Source organism: Cetorhinus maximus, chromosome 9 (assembly GCF_964194155.1).
Source record: "Cetorhinus maximus chromosome 9, sCetMax3.hap1.1, whole genome shotgun sequence".
In the NCBI taxonomy this organism is placed as follows: Eukaryota; Metazoa; Chordata; class Chondrichthyes; order Lamniformes; family Cetorhinidae; genus Cetorhinus; species Cetorhinus maximus.
The window spans coordinates 104386659-104413201 of record NC_135887.1 but is presented as its reverse complement, the minus strand read 5'-3'; the positions used below and the strand labels follow the sequence as shown (position 1 = coordinate 104413201).

Below are 26543 nucleotides of genomic sequence, written 5' to 3'. Positions count from 1 at the left end.
CTCTTAAGAGTAAGTGGCAATCCAACCTGAGGCATGTATGGCAGCAGTGGAGATTCATGAAAGATTCGAAGAATGACATAACAGCTGCTGTCATGGAGGTGGTTGAGGAAAAAGGAAGACAAATTGAAAGCACAGCTCTAGAAGGTGGCAGTGTCACAACAGTTGCAATGGAGGCGCAACCGAGGATTCCTACCCACTGTGGTAGGTACGACCCTTGACCTTATCCATTCCATTTCCTGCACTTCTGCTCTCACCTGCTTCCCACTCACCCCTCCAAACCCATGAAGGGTTCCCTTGTCCTCCCCTTCCACCTCATTAGCCTGCATATTCAATGGATCATCCACCACCACCTCCAATATGATGCCACAACCAAACATCTTCCCCTCCTCTTCCATTATTCTGAAGGGACCATTCCCTCCTGACCCCTGGCCCACACCTCGATCAGCCCCTTTCCCACAGCACCTTCCCATGCAAGCAAGAGATGGAACACCTGCCCTTTTACCTCCTCCCTCCTACTAACTGTCCAAGACCCTTCCCAGTGAAAGGACAATTTAGTTATACTTCTGAAGAAGAGTCATAAGGACTCGAAACATTAACTATTTTTTCTCTCCACGGATGCTGTTAGGCCTGCAGAGTTTTTCCAGCATTTTCTGTTTTTGTTTCAGATTTCCAGCATCCGCAGTATTTTGCTTTTATCTTAGTTATACTTATGTCAATTTAATATACTGTACGTTGTAGAATGGAGGCACTATTTACAATGTGCCCGTTGCTGTCAACCAGATTCACATATTCGGATCGTCAATGAAGTGGGGAAGGTGGCAAATAAGTGGTGACCTTTTTCGTCTTCACCCCACTTCTTTCCGCTGCCAAGGTAACATTATTTCCATGAGAGTAGCTTTACTCCCATTTTAAATTGTATTACATTTTAGCTTGCTATGTACTTTTCAAAAAAAATGTTTGTGCGCGCGTATAAGCACAAGAGTCGATTGAGTCTTTTGAAAGACCTCCTATAACGACTAAACCACATCTTCCGATGCTCTCTCATTTAAATTTCTCGTTTAAAGGGGGTTTTGGTTTTCAATAACCGAGACCAACTCAAAAGAGTGAGTATAACGTCCGGGGTTACATTTTTTTTTGTGACGAACTATGATTCTTTAATAAATCGAGCTGGCCCCAAAGAATGAATCAATGCGCTCCGAGCAATGGGACTGGTGGGGAGACGAGTTGTGTGTGTGTCCGCTGCCTGCCTGAGTTTGCTGTGGATGAAATCCGCCTGGGAAAAGCTGGCTCCCGATCAGCGAGACCTCCACCAAAGTCCGACCCGAGCCGGGAACAAACCTATTGACAACATTCTCAACCAATCAGAAAAGCGCTGCAATGGGAACGGGGGGGGGCGGGGTTTCGGGGCGGCCTCAATCCAATGAAGAGGAAACAGAGCTGGGATTGGCGGCAAGTGAGAACTCATGAAAATGATTCAAGTGTGAAGGGCTGTGAGTGTGTAAGTCATGTCGGCGCAGGGGCCTCGGTCGCTCTTTCAGGCGGTTTCCTTCTCGGACATATGTGTGGCCCTGGGCACTTATGCCTTCTTTTTGTTGAGTCTGCTCCTGGTCCGGCAGCTCCTGAAGCAGAGGAGACCCCAAGGATTCCCACCGGGTCCCACCGCTCTACCTCTCATTGGAAGTCTCCTGTCACTCATCAATGAACCACACGTCTTCTTGAAGAAACAGAGTGAAATTCATGGACAGGTACTGAAATAAAACAGTTTAACAAAAACTGTACTATGCGTTTGATATTCGATTACAACGAGGTCTGTATTTACCACAATAAGTTAGTCACCCCATAGTTTAGGTCTATTTCTCATTTGTGATTTTTGACTTTAAATGTTGATACTGATTCTTGGGTGCTTTCATCTGCAGCCGATTTCAGCTGCAGTTGAGAATCAGTGCTTTTTTAACCCTAATCTAATTGTAAACTATGGAAAAAAACAGTAAGGACCTTTGTACTTTGCTTATCCTGCTGGCAGGGTGATCATCAAGTGCATAGCATCACATTAGTGTGAAGAGGGAAAACCTTGCTATTACTTATAGCCTGCACTTATATAGTGCCTTTATGAAAAAAATGATGAGACAAGACTTGACAATTGAACAAAGAAAGAGACATTAGGAAGGCTTCTTCTTCTTATCATGTCCACGGACAGTCTACGCATGGCCCAGCCAGAACTGGACACATTTTTGCGCCTTGTTGTTGAATTCGGCAAGATCTGCAACAGTGCAGGGTTCCTCTAGCGATAGGCATTGCAGGAGATGTTGCATAGTCTGTGGCTCAGTTCCACATTCACAAGTTGTCGGGCTGGTTGTATATCCCCGTTTGCTTACTGACACCTTTGAACGACCTACACCAGTCCTAAGTCTGTTAAGGCACTTCCAGGTTGCCCAGTTGCAATTAGCTCCTGGGGGAAGGCTTTCATCCGGTAGAATTTCCATCGCTGGGGGTTGTTCGAGACTGGCAAGCCAGTCTTTCCACAAGGCGATGCGGGCTTCAGATGGGGTTGATTGTAATGGAGCAACACTGTTCATGAAGCTCTTCCTTGACTTTAGGCGGCTGGGTGTAGGTGTATGACCATGTAGAGGGTGCCTCTCATCTGATGTTTGACAGAGTCGCTCTTTCTTGCTGGCTACCGTTCTTATATCAGGGGGAATGATACCCGCCAGAATATATAGGCTGTTGGTGTTTGTTGGTTTTAAACAACCTGTGATAAGTCGGCAGCTTGCATTCAGAACGGCATCCATCTTCTTAGCATGAGTAGATCTTTCCCATGCAGGGCAGGCATATTCGGCAGTGGAATAGCAAAGAGCAAGTGCACTGGTTCGCAATGTTTTCGAGCTTGCTCCCCATTTTGGGTTAGTGAGCTTATTCAGGATGTTGTTTCGTGCGCTCACTTTTGCCTTTGTCTTTTCGATGTGGTTCTTGAAGGTGAGGCATCTGTCAAGGGTGACTCCTAAGTAGGTAGGGTGCTTGCAATGCATCAGTGTTGCTCCACACCAGGTTACTTTAAGCTGGCATTTGACTTCACGGTTTCTGAGGTGGAATGCACAAACTTGCGTCGTTGATGGGTTTGCGTGAAGTTAGTTTTCTTCAAAATAGGATGTTAGTCCCTCCAAGGCATCAGAAAGCGTTTTCTCCATGGTGTTAAAATCACCATGGTGCTTTGGGCAGTGACACATAAGTCATCAGCATATATAAAACGGCGTGTGACACCGTCTATAGGTTGGTCATTCATGTAGATGTTGTACAGCACTGGTGCAAGCACGCTTCCCTGAGGAAGACCATTCTTCTGAATACACACACCAGTTGCTCCTAAATGGAAAAATCAACAACAACCAAGAGCACAACTAGATAGGAAGAAGTACAGCGATGACCCTGGCTTCACTGGACCATTCACCACGGAAGAGCTGGAAACTGGTATATCTAGTCAAAAACATAGGAAAGCAATTGGTCTTGACAACATAGCAACGGAGCAGATAAAGCATTTTGGATAACAAGCAAAGAAAAGGCTCCTACAATTGTTCAACCACTGCCTGGCAACACACAAGCTACCTAATATTTGGCAGAAGGCACATGTAATAGCACTATTAAAGCCCGGAAAAGATCCCTCAGATCCTAAGAGTTTTCGGCCAATTTCACTGCTTTGCCACACCAATAAGCTGTTTGAACGCCTGATACTCAATAGGATAGCACCAACTGTAGATGAGAAGATCATTCCAGGGCAAGCAGGTTTCCGCCCTGGCCAATCAACAAGAAGCCAACTGCTCAACCTCACACAACATATCGAAGAGGTTTTGAGCAAGGCATGGTAACAGGTGCTGTCTTTGTAGACCTGTCAGCAGCATACGATACGGTGAACCATAGACGTATCCTCTGCAAGATCCTAGAGATGACAAAAGATATTCACTTAACAGAGCTGTTAGAAAGCATGCTTCAGAATCGCCGGTTCTATGTTGAACTAGGTGGGAAGCGCAGCAGGTGGCGTGTTAGGAAGGCGACTTAGAACTTGGTCAAAATGTAAGTTTGAAGAAGACTCTTAAAGAAGAGTAGAGGAATGTTGAGGTGAAGGGGTTGGGGCAGGTATTCTGCAGTGTAAGACCTGAAGGCAAGACTGAAAGAAGTGGGAAATAAACAAGACACCACACTGAGAGAAACAGAGTTCTCAGTGGATTGAAGGGATGATTTGAATACAAGGGTGAGTATTTGAAATTGGGCACATGGGAGGACAGGAGACGTTGTAGGTCAGTGAACATGGGTGATGGATGAGCTGAAGTTTATGGAGGATTGGAAATCGTCCAGATGAAAATTGTAATGAGCAAGGCTGGGGCTGACATAGGCTGTTGGAAGCCTGCCAGTGAAGAGAGGGAAGCAGGAAATGGCTGCAGCTGAAAACATCAGGCAGCATAAAGACACTTTTACTGCTCCACCCCACCCCCTTGATAAACAGTAAGTTAAGTAATGTGGAAATATCCACTTAAATATCTGATATGCTTAATTATCTACTATGTTCTGCATCGCTGAGCAATGCCGAACAGCTGTTACACATAGGCATTCCTAACATTTGGTGTTACTTAGGTATTCATGACAGACAGTGGAATGTCACACCATGGTTACTGTCTCATTCAAATGAACTGTCCCATATATGAGTGGATGCTTTGGGCAGATGATAAAATATCACCAGCATTCTCCATTTTCCATCCCTGCCTGCACCAATACTGGTTTAGACATGGCAGTAGCGGAAAATCCTGCTGACATGCTCTAATTCCAGTCTCCTGCTCTGCCCCCATATAACTGTTAATATTCCTCTTCATTATATTTTTGAAAGTGTGCATGGTCTCTGCTTTATTAAAGATTTGTGGCATAATTTATACATTCTAACTTGCCCCAAAATGTAAATAATTTTTCCCAACCCCTCTAATTTTTTTCTTGTGATGACATTAAATTGATATCCTTTTATTTTTCTGAACAATGGAAATATTATTGGTCACACTCTCATAACTGCCACATTTTTAGGTTTTTGTGGTACTTTCCCAATTTCAATTACGTCAACTGCTCCTGTAAGTGGTATTTGTGTCCCCTATGATCTAGTGTGTATCTTTCCCTGCTCAATATAAATGTAAACAATAGGGCCACAACAGAGAGACCTTACTCTGTACACTGAAACATTTTCATGTGTTGCTACAAGATTCTCCTCAAAAGTGTACTGGATATTCATCCAGACTGAACTGTGTTTACACTTAAAAAAGTGAATAGTAAATGGTATAACATAGTAGTATATATATTTCTCTACCTTCCTTAATACATAAAATAATAAAGATACCATATACTTAGGGCAGAAGGTTCAAATGCTGACACAGGCTTAAATCTCTGAAAAGTGACATTGGGTCAGGATGATCCTGCCCACTTCCAGAATTGACCCAGCTGGGTTTGCAGGCAAATCTCATGGAGAATCTCTGTGCAGCTGTCGGGAAGGTCATTAAGATATTCAAACAAGTAGTGGATAGTGTAGAGGATAGCCATGATCTCCAAAACGATATAGATGGGTTGGTGGAGTGGGCGGTAAAGTGGCAGATGGATTTTAACATAGAGAATTGTGAGGTCATACATTTAGGGAGGTCAAACAGTTACAGGGATTACAAAATAAATGGGAATATACTAAGAGGGGTAGATGAAGTGAGCGATCTTGGTGTACAAGTACACAGGTCCATGAAGGCAGCAATTCAAGTAGACAATGTTGTAAAGAAGGCATATAGAATGCTCTCCTTCATTGGCAGAGGTATAGAATATATAAGTAAGGATATAAAGTTGGAATTGTATAAAACACTAGTGAGGCCGCAACTGGAGTATTGTGTGCAGTTCTGGTCACCACATTACAGGAAGGACGTAATAGCTCTGGAGAGAGTGCAGAGGAGGTTTACAAGAATGTTGCCAGGGTTAGAAAAGTGTAGCTATGAGGAGAGTGGATAGGTTGAGGTTATTTTCCCTGGAACAAAGAAGGCTGAGAGGTGACTTGATTGAAGTGTACAAAATTATGAGGGGAATAGATAGAGTGGACAGGATAAAATTGTTTCCCTTGATGGAGAATTCTAGAACCAGGGGACCTAGATTCAAGATAAGCGGCAGAAGGTGTAGGGGGGACATGAAGAAGAACTTTTTTACGCAGAGGGTAGTGGGTGTCTGGAATTTGTTGCCCAAGTTGGTGGTAGAGGCAAAAACTTTAAACTCTTTTAAAAAGTACCTGGATCTCCACCTAAAGTGCTGTAAGCTGCAGGGCTATGGGCCGGGTGCAGGAAGGTGGGATTAGAAAGTGCACCTGGGAGTCCTCGTGCTGGCATGGACAAGGTGGGCCGAATGGCCTCCTCTGTGCTGTAACTTTTCTATGGTTCTAAGAAACCTTTAAATTTAACCCTGCATTCTGGCTTTAACAGCCAGAGGGTTTCATTTCACGGGACACTGGAAGCAGTACTGGGGAAAGAAGGAGCTGTTCCATTGGGATGGGCTCCATTTAAACTAGGTTGGGATCAGTGTCCTGCAAAACTATAGGGCAGTAGATGTTTTGGTATGGATTTACCTAAGCTTCTGCCACCATATTGTATTTGATGATCTTTGGTACTGTAGCCAATCTTCAGTGAGGTTTTACTAATACCAAGTGGTCTTGGCTTACCTTACCTTGATGAGGCTTTGCTTTCCATTGGACAGACTTGAGAGAGTCAGTATGGTTTAACTTTAAACATTTTATTAAGAACTACTTACAAAGACCTCCATAGTAAGCACAGTATACAGGAGACAGACTGTTCTGCTCCTAGCTCTCTTAGACCCACTCAGTTATCTGACTACCGATGTCACAGTTATGTCACTAATATCATCATGATCTCATTAACATATGCATTAACCCATTGCTTAACATCTCCTCCCAAGTATAATCTGAAACTGTTACATCCTTTTGTTAAACTATTTGCATTAGGTTTTCCAACTACTGTAAACCTCCTGTTACAGATTCTATCCAACTCCTACGGTTTCCCCCCTCCACGTCGATCGCACAAAGGGCTTCAATCTCCAACAGTGTTTTGAGTTCTCTAGGAGGACATTGTGGATCTATGCGGACATTTACCTTTTCCCTGGAAGACAAACACATTGACGGAGTGGGATAGCACCTTTCCACCACTGCTAGTAATTGGGCTGTGATCTCTATGACTGAACTGTAAGGATTGATGAAACCATTTAACGAAAGACTGATTCAAGAGAAAAGACTTCAGGGCTTGGACACTTGCACTCTCTTGGACTGGAAGAGGACTAACACTATCTTTAGAACCTTCTGCTCTCTCTTTGCATACTTGAAAAAGGCCTGAGAAGATGAAGTATCTTCACTTCCAATGAAGAATTTCACAGCTATGGACAATGAGAAAAGTATTCAGTATCTGGAATTTGAATAAATCTGGAAGATGTGAAGAAGAATGACGAAAATCCTGTAAACTTGGAGGATATGAGGAAAATACAACTTTCCTCCGAAATTTAGGGTACTATGTGCATTCTCTGCAGCCCGGTGGTAACATTGCCACACTTGTTTTAGCATGAGGCTGTTCCGCTGTAGGCAATGGGATGATAGTGTCAGCATAAGGTGGTAAGACTACACCATCTTCAACAATGGAATGAATCTCCAGAAATAATTGCAAATGAATTGTGTTTTAAAGTTATGTAACCACAGGAGCTTGAGAACTGATACAGGTCATTAATGAAAGAATTGATGGACTCCCCTGGCCTTTGGGTTCTCTAATAAATTTTGCTCTTTCTACGACCAAGTTTTTTCTGCGGCTGAAATATTTCTCAAAGGCCTCTGTCACCTCTTCGTATGATGTCAAGTTTTCCCCAATACCCTGCTACACACAAACATCTTCAGCTATGGCTCCCACAGCACATAAAAGTGGACAAACCTGGTTTTTCTGAGGCTTCCCATGCAACTCTGAAATCGCTCAGTACCTTTCGAGCTCCAGAGATCCCATCTTTGTTCCTGCTGTGGACCTTCAATGTGTTGGAAAGGTTGTGGAAGGGGTAGTGACTGCTCAGTGGCTAGCGACAGTTTGCTAGACTATCGCCTCCAGCGCTGCCACCATGCTATGATGGTCTTTGGTGATGTAGACAATCTTTAGTGAGGTATCACTGATACCATATGGTCTCGGCTTACCTAACCTTGATGAGGTTTTGTTTCCCTTTAGACAGACTTGACATAGTCGGTATGGTTTAACTTCAAATTTTTTATTAAGAACTATTTACAAAGACCTCATAGTAAGCATAGTATACAGGAGACAGACCATTCTGCTCCTAGCTCTATTGGAACCTCTTGGTCATCGGACTACTGATGCCAGTCACATCACTAGCATCATCATGGTTTCACTAACACATTCATTAACCCATTATTCTAAAGTAGATATGGCTTTAAACTGAAGGGGGAGGAAAGGGGTCAGGTGAAGGCAAATTAGAAATCTAGAGAAAGGTTGAGGCAACAGAGCAGTGTAACGATTTGGGTAAGGGCAAGCAATGTGGGAGAGGAATTGACAGAAAGTTTAACGGTAATAGTACATCAGTGAATATGGTCCAGGAAAAGAATAGTGGTTAGAAAATAAATTAAAGATTCTTTATCTGAATGCACAAAAGATTTGTAATAAGATAGATGAACTAATGGCACAAATAGAGATAAATGGGTTTGATCTAATCATCATTACAGAGTCATGTTTGTAAGGTGACCAAGGTTAGGAAATAAATGTTCCGGGAGACTTAACATAACATTTCAAAAAGACAGGCAAAATGGAAAAGAAAGAGTAGCTCCGAAAATAAAGGATGACAAAGTCAATAGTAAGAAAGGATCTTGACTAAGAAGGTTAGGAGGTAGAATCAATACAGGTGGAGATTAGGACTAAAAGGGGTTAGAAAACACTGGTGGGAGTAGTATACAGGCCCCTGCCAGTAGTTATACCACCAGATATGAGGGAGGGGAGGGAGATTCTCTTCCTGGAGGGTGGCAGGAGGTGGACACCCTCCTAAGACCAAGCAGGCCTGGACGGAGATAGCTGACACAATCATCAGGAGTGTGGTTCACAGAGACTGGATCCAACGCAGGAAGAGGTTCATTAACCTTATTCACTCTGGCAAGGTGAGTGCAATTCCCAGCCCTTAGGAGAAGCCTCTGGGTATTTACCCTCCAGGAGCCAGTTAAGGGGCTTTGGAGCACATGCTGTGTGCATCTAAGGCACTTAATGACCCCTCAAAATGGCTGAGAGCCATAGGCTGCTGAGGACCTGCCAGCACTAAAACGTGCAGCTTCTATTGAATAAGAGCAACTGGTGTTGACCACAGAGGCCAGTAGTCCCTTATCTACCTCTCTTTTATCCTTGCAGGGGAAACAGGCTCATAATGCTCGTGAGAAAGCCCAGACAAGGGCAACGTAGAAAATAGAAGCAGGAGAAGACCCTTTTGCCCCTTGAGCCTGGTCCACCATTCAACTAGATCATGGCTGATATCAGCCAAATGTGAAACACAAACAGAGTCATGATTTTTTAATAAATGGTTGAGCAGGCTTGAGGGGCTGAACGGCCTACTTCTACGGCTGACTACATCAGCATACCTGCAAGTCACCACCACCATGAAGGAAGTGATAATGGACATCGCCAGGGTTGCTGGCAATGAGGAAGTCAAGCAAGGTAAAATGGGTATCCTGGTGGAGGTGGTGATTACAAACTGGGAAGCATACATTAAGGGGGTGCCGTGCACTCCATCCCATCCAATCTGCCCAACAGAATGCTAAAGACTGAGTTGCATGGGGAAGCCTCAGCACTGCAGAGGCCTCTGCTCTCCAAGGCTAGTCCTCATCTCTTCTTGTGTCTCCCACAGGTTGCAGCATCCATGAGCAACGACCAACACCTGCTTTATCACCGGGTCAAGCATAGCCTGAGCAGACCTCAGCACAGGCACCTTCACACCTTACAAATGCATCCTCCAGCAGTGCAGTTACAGTCACCTTGGTGGGTCCTCATGCGCATTAGATAAGGTGGCGTTTGGTGATTCGCATAGGAAGTCCCAGAGGCAGAGGCAGCTCTGGGCAGACCCCTCGGAGGATGAATGACAGACACAGCCCTGCTCAACTGGGTGCAGACCGAGGGCCTCAGGAGTCACAGGAAAGAGGCCCATATGTCAGAGTTTCCTGAGGCAGTGCAGGATCATGGGCTGAGAATGGAGGAATCCATCCAGCTCATGTTTATCACAATGGCCAGAACATTGAGTGCACAAGCTCCTCTAGTGAGAGAGTGGCCAACCTCATGAAGAGCGCCATATATGGCAGCACCCAGCGTGCATGCAAGAACGGCATGCTGATGTACAGAAGATGCACGTAACATTATGTGGTCTGGACCAGTCAGTGGCGCTGATGGTACAGGGATGCCTAGAGGAGAGACCAATTAATTCCAGATTGTGCTACCCTCTATCCATCTGGAGTGCCAGCCAACCACTGACAGACACCAAGGAGGATGAGGATGCCACCCCTCACATGATGCCATCATCATCATCTTCATCATCGGTCTCCTCTGATTGATGGAGCATCTCTGCAGCAGGATCCATTGATGGAGGTTTCCTCTGCAATGTTGCAGAAGCAGGAGACTCTGGAGATGCCCCTACGAGCACTTCCATGATGAGGACGACCAGCATGTGCATCTTCGCCTCGGGTAGAGACAAGTGAGCTGGCTGTCTTCACTTCCCCTGAGGCCACAAGGAGAACACGGTGTTGAAGTGGTCAAGAGCAGTGGCCGCTGTGTCAGGAAGAGTACTGAGTGAGTCACTGGAGTGTCTTATACCTGTAACTGTGCACTGTTTTTGTGAGAACCATGTAAATATTGACACATGAAGCCAGACACGTGAGCATCTTTTTATTAATGGTGGTACATATAAAGAGAAACAAAGTGGTGAAGGTGAGCAAGGGTCCATCCACAGTGACGGTGAAACCTTTGTGTAGACGTGCATCCTTCATTAGCAGTAAGAGTTTACATGTTCCAGGCTGTGCCTTCAGTTGAAGTGCTCTCACATGCAGCTCAGAGTGAGTTCCAGACTATGTCGTTACTCCTATGTCAGAGAAGTTCACTCAAGCCTGAATCAGATGATCCCTGAAATTAATGGCTTCCTGTGAGACTCTCGAGCCCTGCACCAGGCCTGGCCACCTCCCTGTGCAGCCAGGCTACCTTGGTGTTCTATCTCCTCTTCCTCCGTGGGGAGCTGTGTCCATCTAGCACTTCACTGTCTTCAAGGCCTATACTTGTCTGGAGGGCCATGTTATGGAAAGTGCACTAGGTCACCACAATATCTGAGACCCTTCTAAGAGGGTACTGCAGGGTGCCACCTGACTGATCCATGCACCAGATTTGCATCTTCAAATACTCGATGCCTGCTTTATTGTTGTCTTAGTGACCAGATGGCTTCAGTTGTAGCACCACTGTGTCTCTGTTTCAGGCTCTCATGGAGGTGTGAGTATCACTCATTAGTATCCTTTGTCCTCTGGAATCCATTCTTAGAGTTTGGTGGGTGGAATGAAGATCTGCAGCAGTCTGGACAGCTAGAGCTGCCAGGAAAGTGAGTGCACATATGCAAGTTCTTGTTGTGGTTGACCACTGAGAGTGGAAGACCTTCCAGTTTTTGAATCTGACTGACCAGACACTGGCTACCTTGATAGCCACAGGGTGCAATTGATGATGCCCTACACCTGGGGGAATCCAGCGATAGCAGTGAAACCCAATGCACTCTCTGCTTGCAAAGTCTCACCTGTCATGAACTGTCCATCCAGGTAATGGAGGCATCCATGACCTGAGGGATGCAGTGGTGCACAGAGGTTTACAGTTGATCTTGAAAGGAGCCAAAAGTGAAGAAGTTCAAGGCCACAGTGACTTTGATGGCTACTGACAAGGCATAGTGAGCAGTGCTGTGAGTTGTGAGGTCCTCAGCAATGAGGCCACAGATCTCTGTGACCATCTACCTGGAGATTCACAGTCTCCTGCAGCACTAGCTCTCAGTAAACTCAAGGTAGCTCCTTCTTTGCTCTCGCAGATATAACTTCAGCACAGGATCTCTGTTCTTCCTGTCCCTCATCCTTCTCTGCCCTCCTGAGGCGCAGGGCTCTGCTCTTCTTGTGGAGAGAATTGCTTCCTCGCCATTGGACCCAAAATCTCATAGTCATGCTCCAAATGCCAGCTGCTGTCTTCCTTGTGTTCAGGTGCCTCCCCCCACCCACCACCCCCCCAACCCCCCCCCCAAATTATGTTTGGCAGCCTTGCCCCCTCCTCTTGTACCTCTGGAATGCCTGGAGGTGCCGACCCCCTGCACTGCCCAGTGTTAAATCAGAGCATGCCCCTCTATTGTGCTCTCGGTAAGCTTTTTAGCAATCTTAATTGCTGTGGTTAATGGATTGACAGGATGTCAGGATCATCCTGGTGAAACTTGCCAGTACACAAAACAGTGTTGGGAAACAGGTGTGCTGCCCGGCACTAGTATTTTCATCTCCTGCCTGCCTCCATTCCCATTCTTGGCGGGACCTGAAAATTCAACTCCTCGCTCCAACAATTGACAAGGCAACCATCACATTCACAAACTTTCCTCCTCATAAAGGCTGATCGTACCATTCAACTGAAGGCTACTGTCCAAGGTGAATTGGAGAATGCAACAGCGGCCAGGTGAATGAGGAGTTCAAATAACATCTTTAATTCATTGAAATAAACCTCAATATAACACCATTAACAATGATATAAGGTCCCAAGTGAATCCCCTTGCGCAACAAATATGTCTTTCTCACCTGCTTCCTCTTACTTCTAGTGCTACTCCTGTGGCTTCAGCTGAGCTGGAGATAGGCTGCCCATTCTCCTGCTCTCAAACATGAAATGCCCATGGCAAATGCCCTCTGAGAGGAGGGGTAAGGGATGAGAATTGTTTGAAAAATCCTCACTGTTTTGTGCCCTTTTCCATCTTCCTTCTCAGAGCCCACCTATACTTCTCTCCTGGGCAAGAGTGGGAGAGCTCTTGGCTGCATGTCAATCAGGCATTGAACCACATGGATGAGGCTTTGCTGTATCCTGTATAAAGCAGCAGACAGTGTGTGCAGGACATTGATCTGGATCAGCATGCACTTGGTGACCCACTGCATCTGATTCTCCATGCAGCTGGCCACTCTTTCCATTGAGGTGGACATCATGCAAAGGCCTGAGACACCATGGTGTCATGCTGCAAATGGATTTCTCCAGCATCTCTCCAAGACTGTTCACTGCCTCTGTAAATGCTGACAGAAGCACATACATTTCCTATTGGTGCTCCACAAGTTCCTACTTTGTGGAAGACACCCGAGCATTAGCAACTACATCCAACTGAGCAGAGCTTGAAGTGCACTGCACCCTCTGGGAACTCTTCATTGTTGTACTTGTCTCCAGCACTTGCTACTGCTCACATGTGATGTGCTCCTAGCTTGGTTGATCACATGGCAAACTCTACCACAGCTGCCAATGAAGTGTGTACATCTGCATTAGTAGAGGATGCACATTAGTTGTGCGATGATGCATTCTTAGAGTGCTCACCCTCCTCTGAGTACTCCTCAGCTAGTCCCTCAGCAGCTCCTCCACCCGTGAAGGACCAATGGTAGACGAAGCAGGAGTTAGTGCTAACATTGAGCCTAGTGTATGTCATGCGAGTTCAGTTAGTGGTGACATCAACTCAGCTTGAGTGACTGTTAAATGTCAAGTAATGGTGCATCATCTAACGCTGTCACTAGATCTCTGGATAACCTCCAACCCCCACCTCTCCATCACTAACTCCTAGGGCAGAATTTTATGACAGTGGGATTTTACGTTTCCGCTGAAGTCAATGGGAATTATAACGGCTCACCGCATTTTACGTCCCTGTTCCCGCTGAAATTGGGGCATAAAATTCTGCCCCTAGTGTGTGTGCCGTCCTGTCAAAACTCAAATGCTGGGGTTCCTGTAAATCAGTGTTTCCCAAACTATTTTCCAATGTGACCCCATTTTAGGATTCAAAAATTAAGATAACCCCAGAAGCCAGCAAAAACAAAACAGCAATAAAGCACCATCTCCCGCGCATCCACCCTCACGCCTTCTCCTCCCTCCCAGAAACATGATAGAGTCCCCCTTGTCCTCACTTATCACCCCACCAGCCTCCGCATTCAAAGGATCATCCTCCGCTATTTCCGCCAACTCCAACATGATGTCACCACCAAACACATCTTCCCTTCACCCCCCCGGCGGAATTCCGTAGGGATCGTTCCCTCTGGGACACCCTGGTCCACTCCTCCGTCACCCCCTATTCCTCAACCCCCACCTATGGCACCTCCCCATGCCCACGCAGAAGATGCAACACCTGCCCCTTCACTTCCTCTCTCCTCACTGTCCAAGGGCCCAAACACTCCTTTCAAGTGAAGCAGCATTTCACTTGCATTTCCCCTAACTTAGTCTACTGCATTCGTTGCTCCCAATGTGGTCTCCTCTACATTGAAGAGACCAAACGTAAACTGGGCGACCGCTTTGCAGAACACCTGCAGTCTGTCTGCAAGAAAGACCCAAACCTCCCTGTCGCTTGCCATTTTAACACTCCACCCTGCTATCTTGCCCACATGTCTGTCCTTGGCTTGCTGCATTGTTCCAGTGAAGCCCAACGCAAACTGGAGGAACAGCACCTCATCTTCCGACTAGGCACTTTACAGCCTTCCGGACTGAATATTGAATTCAACAACTTTAGATCTTGAAATCCCTCCTCTATCCCCACCCCCTTTCCGTTTCTTCCCCCTCCCTTTTGTTTTTTCCAATAATTTAAATAGATTTTTCTTTTCCCACCTATTTCCATTATTTTTAAATCTATACCTTTAATGCCCTGTCAGTCTTTCCACCCCAGCCCCACTAGAGCTGTACCTTGAGTGTCCTGCCATCCATTCTTAATTAGCACATTCATTTAGATAGTATCACCACCTTCAACATGTCTTTGTTCCTTTGTCTGTGACATCTTTTGATTATCTGCTCCTATCACTGCTTGCTTGTCCCTACAACCACCAACACTGCCCCCCCCTCCCAACTTCTCTCCCCCCACCCCCCCCCCCCCACCTTAAACCAGCTTATATTTCACCCCTCTCCTAATATTACTCAGTTCTGGTGAAGGGTCATGAGGATTCGAAACGTCAACTCTTTTCTTCTCCGCTGATGCTGCCAGACCTGCTGAGTTTTTCCAGGTAATTCTGTTTTTGTTTTGGATTTCCAGCATCCGCAGTAGTTTTTTGTTTTTATATATGAATAAAGCAGCACTGTAGCATTCAGTATTTAATTTTTAAAGTTCATTTATTATAGATCAACATTTTTAAATATGAAAATGTGTTTTTAAAGTACTTTGAAAAAAATGTTATTTTGTGTACTCATGTAGGTTTCAACCAAACTCTTCATATTCACTCAGCACTCACTTCTAAAAGTCTTCTTTGAAGTGAAAGAGCACCTTGGGTTCACCATCCACCCTGAGCTGTTCGGTCGAATTGTCCTGTGGGAGCCTCCAGACTGGGTTGTCTCCTCTCCACAGTCGCCATAGCTGCGTGGAGGAGGGGTAGCTCGCAACCCCACATGTGACCTCTGTGACCCCATTGGGGATTGTGACCCACAGTTTGGGAATGCCTGTTTTAAATACTGAGCCTTCAAGTGCTTGTCGTCACCACACCCGCACTTTATGATTGGCCAGGAATGCCAGAAGTAGGATGTTAATGCTGTGGTTGTTAGAGTGTCCCAGCAAAAAACCCTCTTCAATTAACAGTGGGTTCCCAACCTGCTACCAGCCTCCCTGTATGTGGGTCAAACCTATTAAGATTCCGCCCTTTATCTTTAACATTAGTAGAATTTTAACTCTCCTTGATTTTTGGGAAATAAGCAGGGCAACAGTTAAAATGGAGAGGCTTTATTTCCCACTGTTTTCAAATTTTAATGTGGCTGCTTTTTGAAATGGATGAGGCTCCTGACAGACATGACATTAATAAATGCAGATCATATTCAAATGATGCACATGGGAACTCAATGGCATTTTAATTCACTACTGAGCTGTGCACCCACCACAGCTAGGTGAAGCTTTAGGGCCAGTGAGCCCTCCATAGTAAAACTTCCCTTAGTGAGGACAGGAGAAGCAGGACCATTGCGTCAGGCCTGTTGCGTTAGGCCCGACAAGGAAAGTTCAGGCTGCTGCTGCCCTGGGCGTCCCTTCCTCCCCTTACCATCTGTGAAACCCTCTTAACATCCCTCCCTTTCCTCACCCCATCCCTTCACGCTACCCCCTTGCCAGGTCACACCCTGGTAACTCTGGATGGTTGTGAGTGGTCTTTAGGCTGCCTGATCGTCATCCCTTTCCACTGGCCAGCTGCCACATTCCATCCAAAGTATGCAAACAGTTGACTGGCAATATTCAACCAGGGTTGCCAACTCTGATTAACTCTGTTCCTGGAGATTTTAACACATGACTTGCCCACACGTTCCAGCCTTTTAGGTGACCAACACATCCATCTTTGTGACGTACTGCCTTCCTACACCAATTGGAAAGCCAAAAGACTCCTTACCCAATTTGATGATGTTCGACAGTCAGCCAAACAGCCCATTTTTTCCCCATTTTCAATATTATTATATCTGGTAAAGAGAAATGTTCAAAGAAAATGACAAAAAAAAAATCTTTTTGATGTCCTGAAGCTTTTTCTCCAAGGTTGCACGCAGCAGTGCCCTACAGTTTGATCTTCAATTCCTGGAGACTCCAGGCCAATTCTGGAGGGTTGGCAACCCTACTTTTGACTGAGGCCCAACAGTTAAGATGTTTCAGGCCTACAACAAAGGCTCCTACTTGGGATTGCCATCCACTTTTGGCAAGAGTCAAAATCTGCCCTAAAGAATTTATGCAGAAGTGTACTGAATGTAGTCGTATTTTGGCCTAACTCTATTTCTAGACAGTACAAAACTTTACAATCACCTGTTGGCTATGAAACTCAAACATGAAGAATGAACACAGACATCGAATACAATTCTGTTGTGGGAGGTCTCTGATCCATTCTAGAGGACTCCTGGCTATTAATGACACTGTCCCCCTATTAGAGATGTCAAAGACAGCTGTTAATCAAAGCTACTAATCCAGGCTTGAGTCTATTCTTTGATCTGTGCTGAGGTGGTTTGGAACCTATACCCCAGCGATCTTGAATCAAAAGCAGTAGATGCTGCATCTTTCATAATTAGATTAGACCAAGCAGCCATTCATCAATATAGAATGTAGGCAATGTTGATAATGGCAAGGGTGTCTTAATTCAATTAAATTGCCTTGTATTGATCAAACACTTTAGAACACCATTCATAGAATCATAGAATTATACTGTACAGAAGGAGGCCATTCAGCCAATGGTGCCTATGCCAGCTCTTTCATAGGGATATTCACTCCCCACTCAAGCATTTACCTCATTTGAATGTGATACTGAAACTGCTTCCATCACCCTTTCAGGTATTCTAAATCGCAACATTCACTGCCTTTAAAAAAATGTTTCCTCATGTCACCTCTGGTTCTTTTGCTGATCACCTTAAATCCATGCCCTCTGGCTACTGACCCTTCAGCTACTGGAAACAGTTTCTCCTTAATCACTCTCTCAAAGCCAAGAATTATTTTGAATGCCTCTAACAACTTTCTTTGCTTTAAGGAGAACACCACCAGCTTCTCCAGTTTTTCCAAATAACTGAAATCCCTCATCCCCCGGTACCAAACTAGTACAATTCTTTTTAATTATTTTTTATTAATTTACACTATGTGGGCATTGCTGGCTTGGCCAGCATTTATTGCCCATCCCTATTTGCCATCCTTCTTAAAATACAGTGCCCAGAAATTAACGTAATACTCCAGCTGAGGCATTACTTCCTTGTTTTTGTCCTCTATTTCTCTGCTAATAAAACCAAGGATCCCATTTTTTTTTACATAGCCTTCTCAACATGTTCTGCCACCTACAAACATTTGTGTACATGTACCTGCAGTTTAAAACTGAACCATTTAGCTTATATTGCCTTTCCTCATTCCTCCTACCTAAATGTGTCACCTTGCACTTCTCTGCTAAATTTCAACAGCCGTATGTCTACCCATTTTACTAGTCTGTATGTGCCCTTGAGTCTGCTGCTATTCTCCTCATTGTTTTCTAAATTTACGACTTTTGTATCATGTACAGACTTTGAAAATATGCTCTGTATTCCAAAGTCCAGGTCATATATCAAAAAGAGGTAGTCTGAATACTGACCTCTGGGGAACACCACTGTATACTTCCCTCCATTCTGTAAAACTACAATATTTTTCTTTCTGTCCCTGAGCCAAATTTTGTATCCATGCTGCCACTGCCTCTTTAATCTCATGGTCTTCAATTTTTCCACCAAGTCTAGTCATTGTCAGCTGCACCTTAATTCAAGGATGAAATCTACTGAGTCGCAAGTTTCTGCCATGAGTCTTCATGTAACTGAACAGGCCAATTCTCAACCCACAGATTGTTGAGCACTACGAGGTGGTGGTATCCAGAGTTCGGGATTTGCTTCCTTTTCTTTCCTTCTCTCTCGCTGCTCTGCCTCATCATCAAGCTGTTGTGACTCCAAAGCATGATGCAACTTTGATGGACAAGTTGTCACCTCTTTGAAAAATTGGTAGCCAGTTTCTCTCGGTCATTAATGTCAATGCTGTTGTGCTTCAAGGAGAGCTTCAGAGTATCTTTGAAGCATTTTCTTTGTCCTTCCCTGGAACATAGGAAAATAGGAGCAGGAGTAAGTCATTCAGACCATCGAGCCTGCTCCGCCATTCTATCCGATCATTGTTGATCATCCACTTCAATGCCTTTTTCCCACAATATCCCCATATCCCTTTATGCCATTGGTATTTAGAAATCTATGAAGCTCTGCTTTAAACATACTGAATGACTGAGCTTCCACAGCCCTCGAGGTTAGAGAGTTCCAAAGATTCACACTTCTCTGAGTAAAAAAAAAATTCTCATCTTGGTCCTAAGTGGCTTTCCCCTTACTTTGAAATTCTTTCTCCTGGTTCTAGACTCCCCAACCACGATCATCTTACCTGCATCTACCCTGAATATCCCTTTAGGAGTATTTTGTAGGTTTCAATGAGATCTTTCATCCTTCAAAACTCTAGAGAATATAGGCCCAATTTCCCCAATCTCTCCTCATAGGACAATCCCACCACCCCGGGAACAAGGCCGGTGAACCTTCACTGCACCCTGTCTCTGGCAATGTTGGCCATTTGAGAGTTGAGAAAACAGGACCTGGTCGGGGAGATGCTTTTCGGCCATCTGGGCACAGTGTTGAGTCCATTGTTGATTTTTCAGGACTTCTGACTGACTGCTTGTGGAGCTGGCTTCAAGAAAGGCACTAGCATTTGTTTGGTGGTTCTTCCATTGAATCCGGAGAATGTGTGGAGACATTGCTGATGGAATTTCTCTAGCACTCTTATGTGTTGCTAATACACAATCCAGGTCTCACTGCAGTACAGGAGTGTGCTGATGACAACTGCTCTGTACTATGACTTATGATGACTTGTGGAGGCCTTTGTTGTCAAACACTCACTGCCGCAGTTTGTAGAAGGCTGAGCTGGCACAGCTGAACAGCACCTCATCTTCCGACTAGGCACTTTACAACCTGCCGGACTTAATATTGAGTTCAACAACTTCAGATCATGAACTCTTTCCTCCATCCCCACCCCCTTTCCGATCCCCCTTTTTCTAATTATTTATATTTTTTAAATATATTTTTCTTTTCCCACCTATTTCCACTATTTTTAGATGTATTCCCATCCCGTCCAGGTGACCAGGTGTGTAGATGAAGGTAGTGCAGTTGATGTAGTTTATATGGATTTCAGCAAAGCCTTTGACAAGGCCCCACATGGGAGGCTTATAAAGAAGGCAAATGCACATGGGATACAGGGTAATTTGATAAGGTGGATTCAAAATTGGCTTAGTTGTAGGAGGCAGAGGGTGATGACAGAAGGATGCTTTAGTGACTGGAAGCAAGCATCCAGTGGCATGCTCAGTCCCCTAATATTTGTCATTTATATAAACGACATAGATGACTATGTGGTGGGTAGGATTAGTAAGTTTGTGGATGACACAAAGATTGGCCGGGTGGTTAACAGTGAGGTTGAGTATCTTGGGCTACAGGAAGATATAGGCAGGATGGTCAAATGGGCAGATAAGTGGCAGATGGAATTTAACGCTGAAAAGTGTGAGGTGATACACTTTGGAAGGAGTAATTTGACAAGGAAGTATTCAATGAACGGCATGACACTAGGAAGTTCTGAGGAACAAAGGGAACTTGGCGTGTGTGTCCATAGATCTCTGAAGGCAGAGGGGCACGTTAGTGGGGTGGTGAAAAAGGCATATGGGACACATGCCTTTATCAATCAAGGCATAGATTACAAAAGTAGGGAGGTCATGTTGGAGCTGTATAGAACCTTGGTGAGGCCACAGCTGGAGTACTGTGTGCAGTTCTGGTCGCCACATTATAGGAAGGATGTGATTGCACTGGAGGGGGTGCAGGGGAGATTCACCAGGATGTTGCCTGGGATGAAACATGTAAGTTATGAAGAGAGGTTGGATAGATTTGGGTTGTTTTTGTTGGAGCAGAGAAGACTGGGGAGCGACCTGATCGAGGTGTACAAGATTATGAGGGACATAGACAGGGTGGATAGGGAGCAGCTGTTCCCCTTAGTTGAAGGGTCAGTCACAAGGGGGCATAAGTTCAAGGTGAGGGGCAGGAGGTTTAGGGGGGATGTGAGGAATAACTTTTTTACCCAGAGGGTGGTGACGGTCTGGAATTATGCCTATGGTGGTCAGTTTAGATTTGGTATGGAGGTAACTGAGGTTAAAAAGTTTTCCATCTGGACAGTATTTAATACTGATCTTTGATGAGGTAAATAATCACTGTTGAGGTAGATTGTAAATAGTATGTGGATTATCACACAGTCTTGCTTGAAGCTTTCTATCAGTTGCAGGATTGTGATGAAGTTTGCGGACATCCAAATCTTTAGATCACAATCCACAGAGCCTTACGATTTACTGAATCAAATGCTTTGGTCAGGTCGATGAATACAATGAAGTGCCCCTGGTGTTGTTCTTGCCATTTCTCTTGGATTTTCGGTAACAAAGACCATGTCGGAGGTTCCTCAGGAAAGTTGAAAGCCACTGTGTATCTGGGAGGATACCTCTTCCTCAGCCACAGGAAGTAGGCAATTCAGGAGAATGCGGATTTTCCTTGATTTTACCTCAATTGTTTCCACAGCATAATTTATCTCCCTTCTTGAAGACAGTTACTAGTGTTGCATTCCTGAAGCTGGGGGCAGGGTGGGGGTGATGATGGTGGGGGATTCCTTGTCATCCCAGATCTGTAGGATGAGTGCATGGAATCTTGATATAAGCAAAAGCCCACAAGCTTTGAAGACCTCTGCTAGAATACCATCGCGGCTGCAGGCTTTATTGTTTTTCATTAGTTTTGTTGCTTGTTGCAGCTCTCCCATCGATGATGATTCACAGTTGAAGAATTTGATGACTTCAGAAAACTTTTATATGTCGTGATTGCCAGTGTACTGTTGGAACTTTTGGGCTTTCTCTTCTGATCAAATGTCCTTTTATCTTCCAGACTTGTCTTTGGATGTCAGCCTTGAGCTGTTGGAATGCTGCATTGTTGACTTGCGACCTTGGGTTGTTCTGCCAGGCAATGAAGGTTGCTTGTTTTTGTTCTGGAAGGTCACTCATTTCAGCATCGTTTTTATTGAACCAGTTCTGGACAATGCATGAGCCCGATAGCCGGGCATAGGACTCCAATACAGCTGACTTTCTTTGATCCCACTGGTCTGGAATTGAATTGGATATGTGAAGATTTTCCAGTTTGGTTGTGAGCCACATGTGGGATTCCTCTCTTCAGCTGGGCTGCTTTAGTGCTGAGACATTGATCTTCCTTTGGAACCTTTGGGCCGTGCAATGTATTGGTGCTAGCTGGATGTTCATCACTGATCAAACAAGTCTGTGATGTGTCCAGCAGGCATCATTCACCTGCATAGATCGAGCGAGACAGACAGACATCACTTAGATTTTTGACCCATATTTATGTTTATTCTTTCATGAGATGTAGGTGTTGCTGGTAAGGCCAGCATTTGTTGTCCATCCCATAATTGCCCTTGAACTGAGTGGCTTGCTGGACCATTTCAGAGGGCAGTTAAGAGTCAACCACGTTGCTGTGAATCTGGAGTCACAGATACGCCAGACCAGGTAAGGATGAGCAATTTCTTTCCCTAAAGGATATTAGTGAACCAGATAGGTTTTTACAGCAATTGATGATAATTGTCATAGTCACCATTAAATTTAAATTCTACCAGCTTCTATAGTGGGTTTTGAACCCATGTTCCCAGAGCATTAGCCTGGTCCTCGGGATTACTGGTGCAGTGACACTACTATTATGCCACCAACTCCCCATGAGCAATGTCATATTCCAGGAGGTGCCAGTGCTTTGATCTAGGACGCCTCCATGTTATTTTGTATCTGTCCTTCTGGCGGAAGAGGGTGTTTGTTATAATGAGACCATGCTGAGCACACTTTGTCAGTAGGAGGACGGCATTTGCATTGGCTTTTCCCACCCAGTTTTTCCCATTGGTTCCACTTCAGACATCGGAATCATGGCCAATCCTGGCATTAACATCCCCCAGAAGAATGATCTTTTCTTCTTTTGGGATGGCAGTGAGAACTTCATCAAGGTCAGAATAGAACTTTTCCATAACATCTTCATGAGAGTCAAGGATCGAGGCATAAGCTCTGATGGTGGCATATTGATTAAAGCTGAGCTGCAGGTGAAGTGTTAAGAGCTATGCATTTATACAATTGGAGTTCCAGCAGTGCATCCAAGATCCTATTCTGGATGGCAAAACCAACTCTGTGGACACAAGAATCTCTGTGAATGCTTTTCATTTCCAGTAGAAGGTGTATCCCCCTATTTGTGTCTTCAGCTGCCCCTTCCAGGAAAGTGCGTCTCACTGAGAGCAGTGATGTCAATTTGGAGTCTTGATAGCTCACATAATATGATTGTGGTTCTTCTTTCTGGATAGCTACTCTTGAGTTTATCCATGAGCGTTCTAACATTCCAAGTTACAACATTTTAAACTTTTCTTTCTTTTGCTGCAAAAGCAATGATCCCGCAGGGTGTGGTTCCCCAGCCAGGGGAAAGTATGACATTCTATTTTTAGGACATATTTTCTAGCCCCCTCCCCATCTGGGGTGAGCAAAGAGTATCCTGAAGAGCACTGCTTCCGTGTTCAACACAGGTGTCCAACAACCTTCATACACCTGCCGCCTGTGTGTAAATTCTTGACTGGTGACTCCCAGGTTCACAGCCCTGTACCAGTTGCCAATTCTCCATCACCACAGGACTTGGAAAATGGACCCTAGTAAAAACCTGTGTCTGACCTTGTTTAACGTGAGGGCCAAGGGCTGCTTTCATTGTCCACACAGTCTTGAACAGGTTGATAGTCACATTTCGATGATGTGTCGAACCATGATGACCAGGGCCACCTTGCCGCGTCCCACCTTTGGACCCGGTGAGACGCACAATCTTCCTCCGCCTGTTTAATTTGAAGACTTTATGGACCGTACTTTGTCAGGCTCCTCACCCTGACCTTGCCACCACGATAACCCTCCCAGGAGCACAGAGCTCCTGGTGGTATCTCTCAAGAGATCATCGAAGCACGTAAGCCTCTCTGTTATGTCAAGGTGACGATCCATAAGTCTAGTATGTGGTACTTGGTCAAACATCTTTTAGAAATCCATGTACACATCATCAACCACACTAGCCTTGTCAACCCTCTCCGTTACTTCATCAAATCGAGTTAGTCAAACAACTTACCTTTGATGAAAGATAAATATTGTGAATGCAGGAAATTTGAAAAACATGAAATTTTTAAAAGTATATATTCTTTCATGGGACGTGGGTGTCACTGGCAAGGCCAGCATTTGTTGCCCATCCCTAATCACCCTTGAAATGAATGGCTTGCTAGGTCATTTCAGAGGGCAGTTAAGAGTCAACCACATTGCTATGAGTCTGGAGTCGCATGTAGGTCAGACCAGGTAAGGATGGCAGATTTCCTTCCTTAAAAGATATTAGTGAACCAGATGGGTTTTTATTACAATAATTTTGTGGTCACCATTACTGAGGCTAGCTTTCAATTCCATTTTTATTTATTGAATTTAAATTCTACCAGCTGCCTTGATGGGATTTGAACTCTCTGTCCCCCTCAGCATTAGCCTGGGCCTCTGGATTACAAGTCCATGTCATTACCACCATGCTGGAAATACTCAGAATCTGGCAGCATCTGTGGAGAAGGAAACAGATTAACGTTTCAGGTCAATGACCTTTAATCAGAACTGGGAAAAGTTAGAAAGATGATAGAATTTGTGCAAGTGAAAGGGTGGAGAGTAGGAAGAACAAAAAGGAAGGCCTGTGACAGGGTGGAGAACAAGAGAGATTAAATGACATGGCTAAAGGAAGTGGCAATGAGACAAGAAAAGAAACAAAAGATGTGCTTAGAGGAGGTGTGAATGGCAAGATCCTGAATAACTCTTGTCCGAAAGCAAAGAGAAAGGAGGAAATAAGAAACAGGAGAGAAAAAATAAAACCAGCAAAGAAAAAATGAAACAAAATGGAGGCAGTGGTTATAAGCTAAAACTGTTGAACTCAGTGTTAAGCCTGGAAGGTTGTAAAGGGGCCATTCGAAAGATGAGTTGCTGCTCCTCAATCTTTTTTTATTCATTCATGGGACATGGGCATTGCTGGCTACGCCAGCATTTATTGCCCATCCCTAATTGCCCTTGAGAAACTGAGTGGCTTCCTAAGCCATTTAAGGGTCAGCTACATTGCATTGAACTTCATTGGAACACTGCAGCTAGCCAAAGACAGGTCAGAATGGAAGCAAGATGCAGAACTAAATTGACAAGTGGCTGAATGTTCAGAGTCACACTTGTAGGCAAACAGACTTGTGTCACAAAGCGGTCCCCAGTCTGCAATTGGTCTTCCCAGCGTTGAAGAGACTGGTGTTGTCGCCTTGAGGATAAATCCTACTAAATGCGTCAAGATTTGTTGCGGAAGTTAAAAGAAGCATGCATCTAAATGTGCTACACATGACCTGGTTCCCACAATGGCAGAGTGTTCATTCCCCAGCTTTTGCATCCCTTCCCTTGATGAATATAAAATATCCCAAATGATAAGAAGCAAACAGAAACTTCATTTTAAAAAGTGAGATGTCAAACCTTCATAGGTTGTAAGTTGCCTTATCTTATTGACATCACGTTATGTAAGGAGTACTAAACTTCCTACTGCTGAGGAAAATTATAAAATATTTGGTGATCAGCTAGTAGAATAATACTAGTACCAGGACTAATTTAGTTATATAGTATATAAGCAGGTGGTGACTGTGTCTGCTGTGACACCCATTGCAAAAAAACATCCAGAGATTTCAAATTGCACACAGTTATTCCATATATTTTGTGTTTTGTGGTGGTATGCTTTACCAGTATCTTAATTTCATTGTTAAATGTCACTTTCTTGTTTAACAGATTTACAGCCTTGATCTTGGTGGTATATCAACTGTTATCGTTAATGGGTACGATGCAGTTAAAGAATGCCTTGTTCGCCAGAGTGATATTTTTGCAGATAGGCCATCTCTACCTCTCTTCAAAAAGCTGACAAACATGGGAGGTAACCCAATGTGATAAATACCATTCGCCATAAAATTATAGTTGGGGATATCTTTTGTAGCCCAATTTTTTCTTGTGGCTTTTAAATCTAACAGTAAAGAGGGTCTGTACATTGGAATAACACAATGAAAATGAAACATTTAGTAATGCACAAACAGAGTGTTTCGAATACCTGGTTCATAACTCATATGTCTGAGAATATAACTTTTGGTTTTAAGAATTAATGTTTTAACTGTAGAAAACTGGATCATCTAGTTGAGAAATTAATTTTTAAAAACTCTGATGTAAATGCAACTCAAACAACCCTGGGTTTATTACACTTAAAAGGTAGCCTGTGTTTGTCTTGCAAGATCAGAGTTGATAGTGAAAAATCTTGAACAATGAATGATCCACCTCTTAGCTTGTAATGGAACCAGGGAGTCGAGAGAGAGGCCAGTTATGTCTATTAGCAATATAAATTATTCATAGGGATTGCAGAATCAAAGAGTTATGTTGAAGGGTAAATAATTTGTTTGCCTTTCTGTTTGAATCATCTCAAACCATGCCACTTCATCGTGGAGACAGGATGTGGGGGTGGTGCAATGGGAGGTTATTTTCTTTAATTTATCTGTGTGTTTAGTGATAGAAGTAGGCATTTCAACTTGGGTTTCATGAGGAAAAAGCAGCTGCATGATTTGCTCCATCTTGCATCTAGCGGAAGAAT

The 26543-nt window shown here is 44.3% G+C and overlaps 1 protein-coding gene across 1 annotated transcript in view; it reads left to right on the top strand.

Moving 5' to 3' along the window:
• The first annotated feature begins 1481 nt into the window (after positions 1-1481).
• cyp2r1 (cytochrome P450, family 2, subfamily R, polypeptide 1) overlaps positions 1482-26543 on the top strand; it is a 39583-nt gene continuing 14521 nt past the window's right edge. Inside the window, exons 1-2 of the mRNA XM_078547872.1 lie at positions 1482-1745; positions 25700-25841. Coding sequence (XP_078403998.1) covers positions 1506-1745; positions 25700-25841 — 382 coding nt within the window. The 5' untranslated portion in view covers positions 1482-1505. The remainder of the gene's footprint in view (positions 1746-25699; positions 25842-26543) is intronic.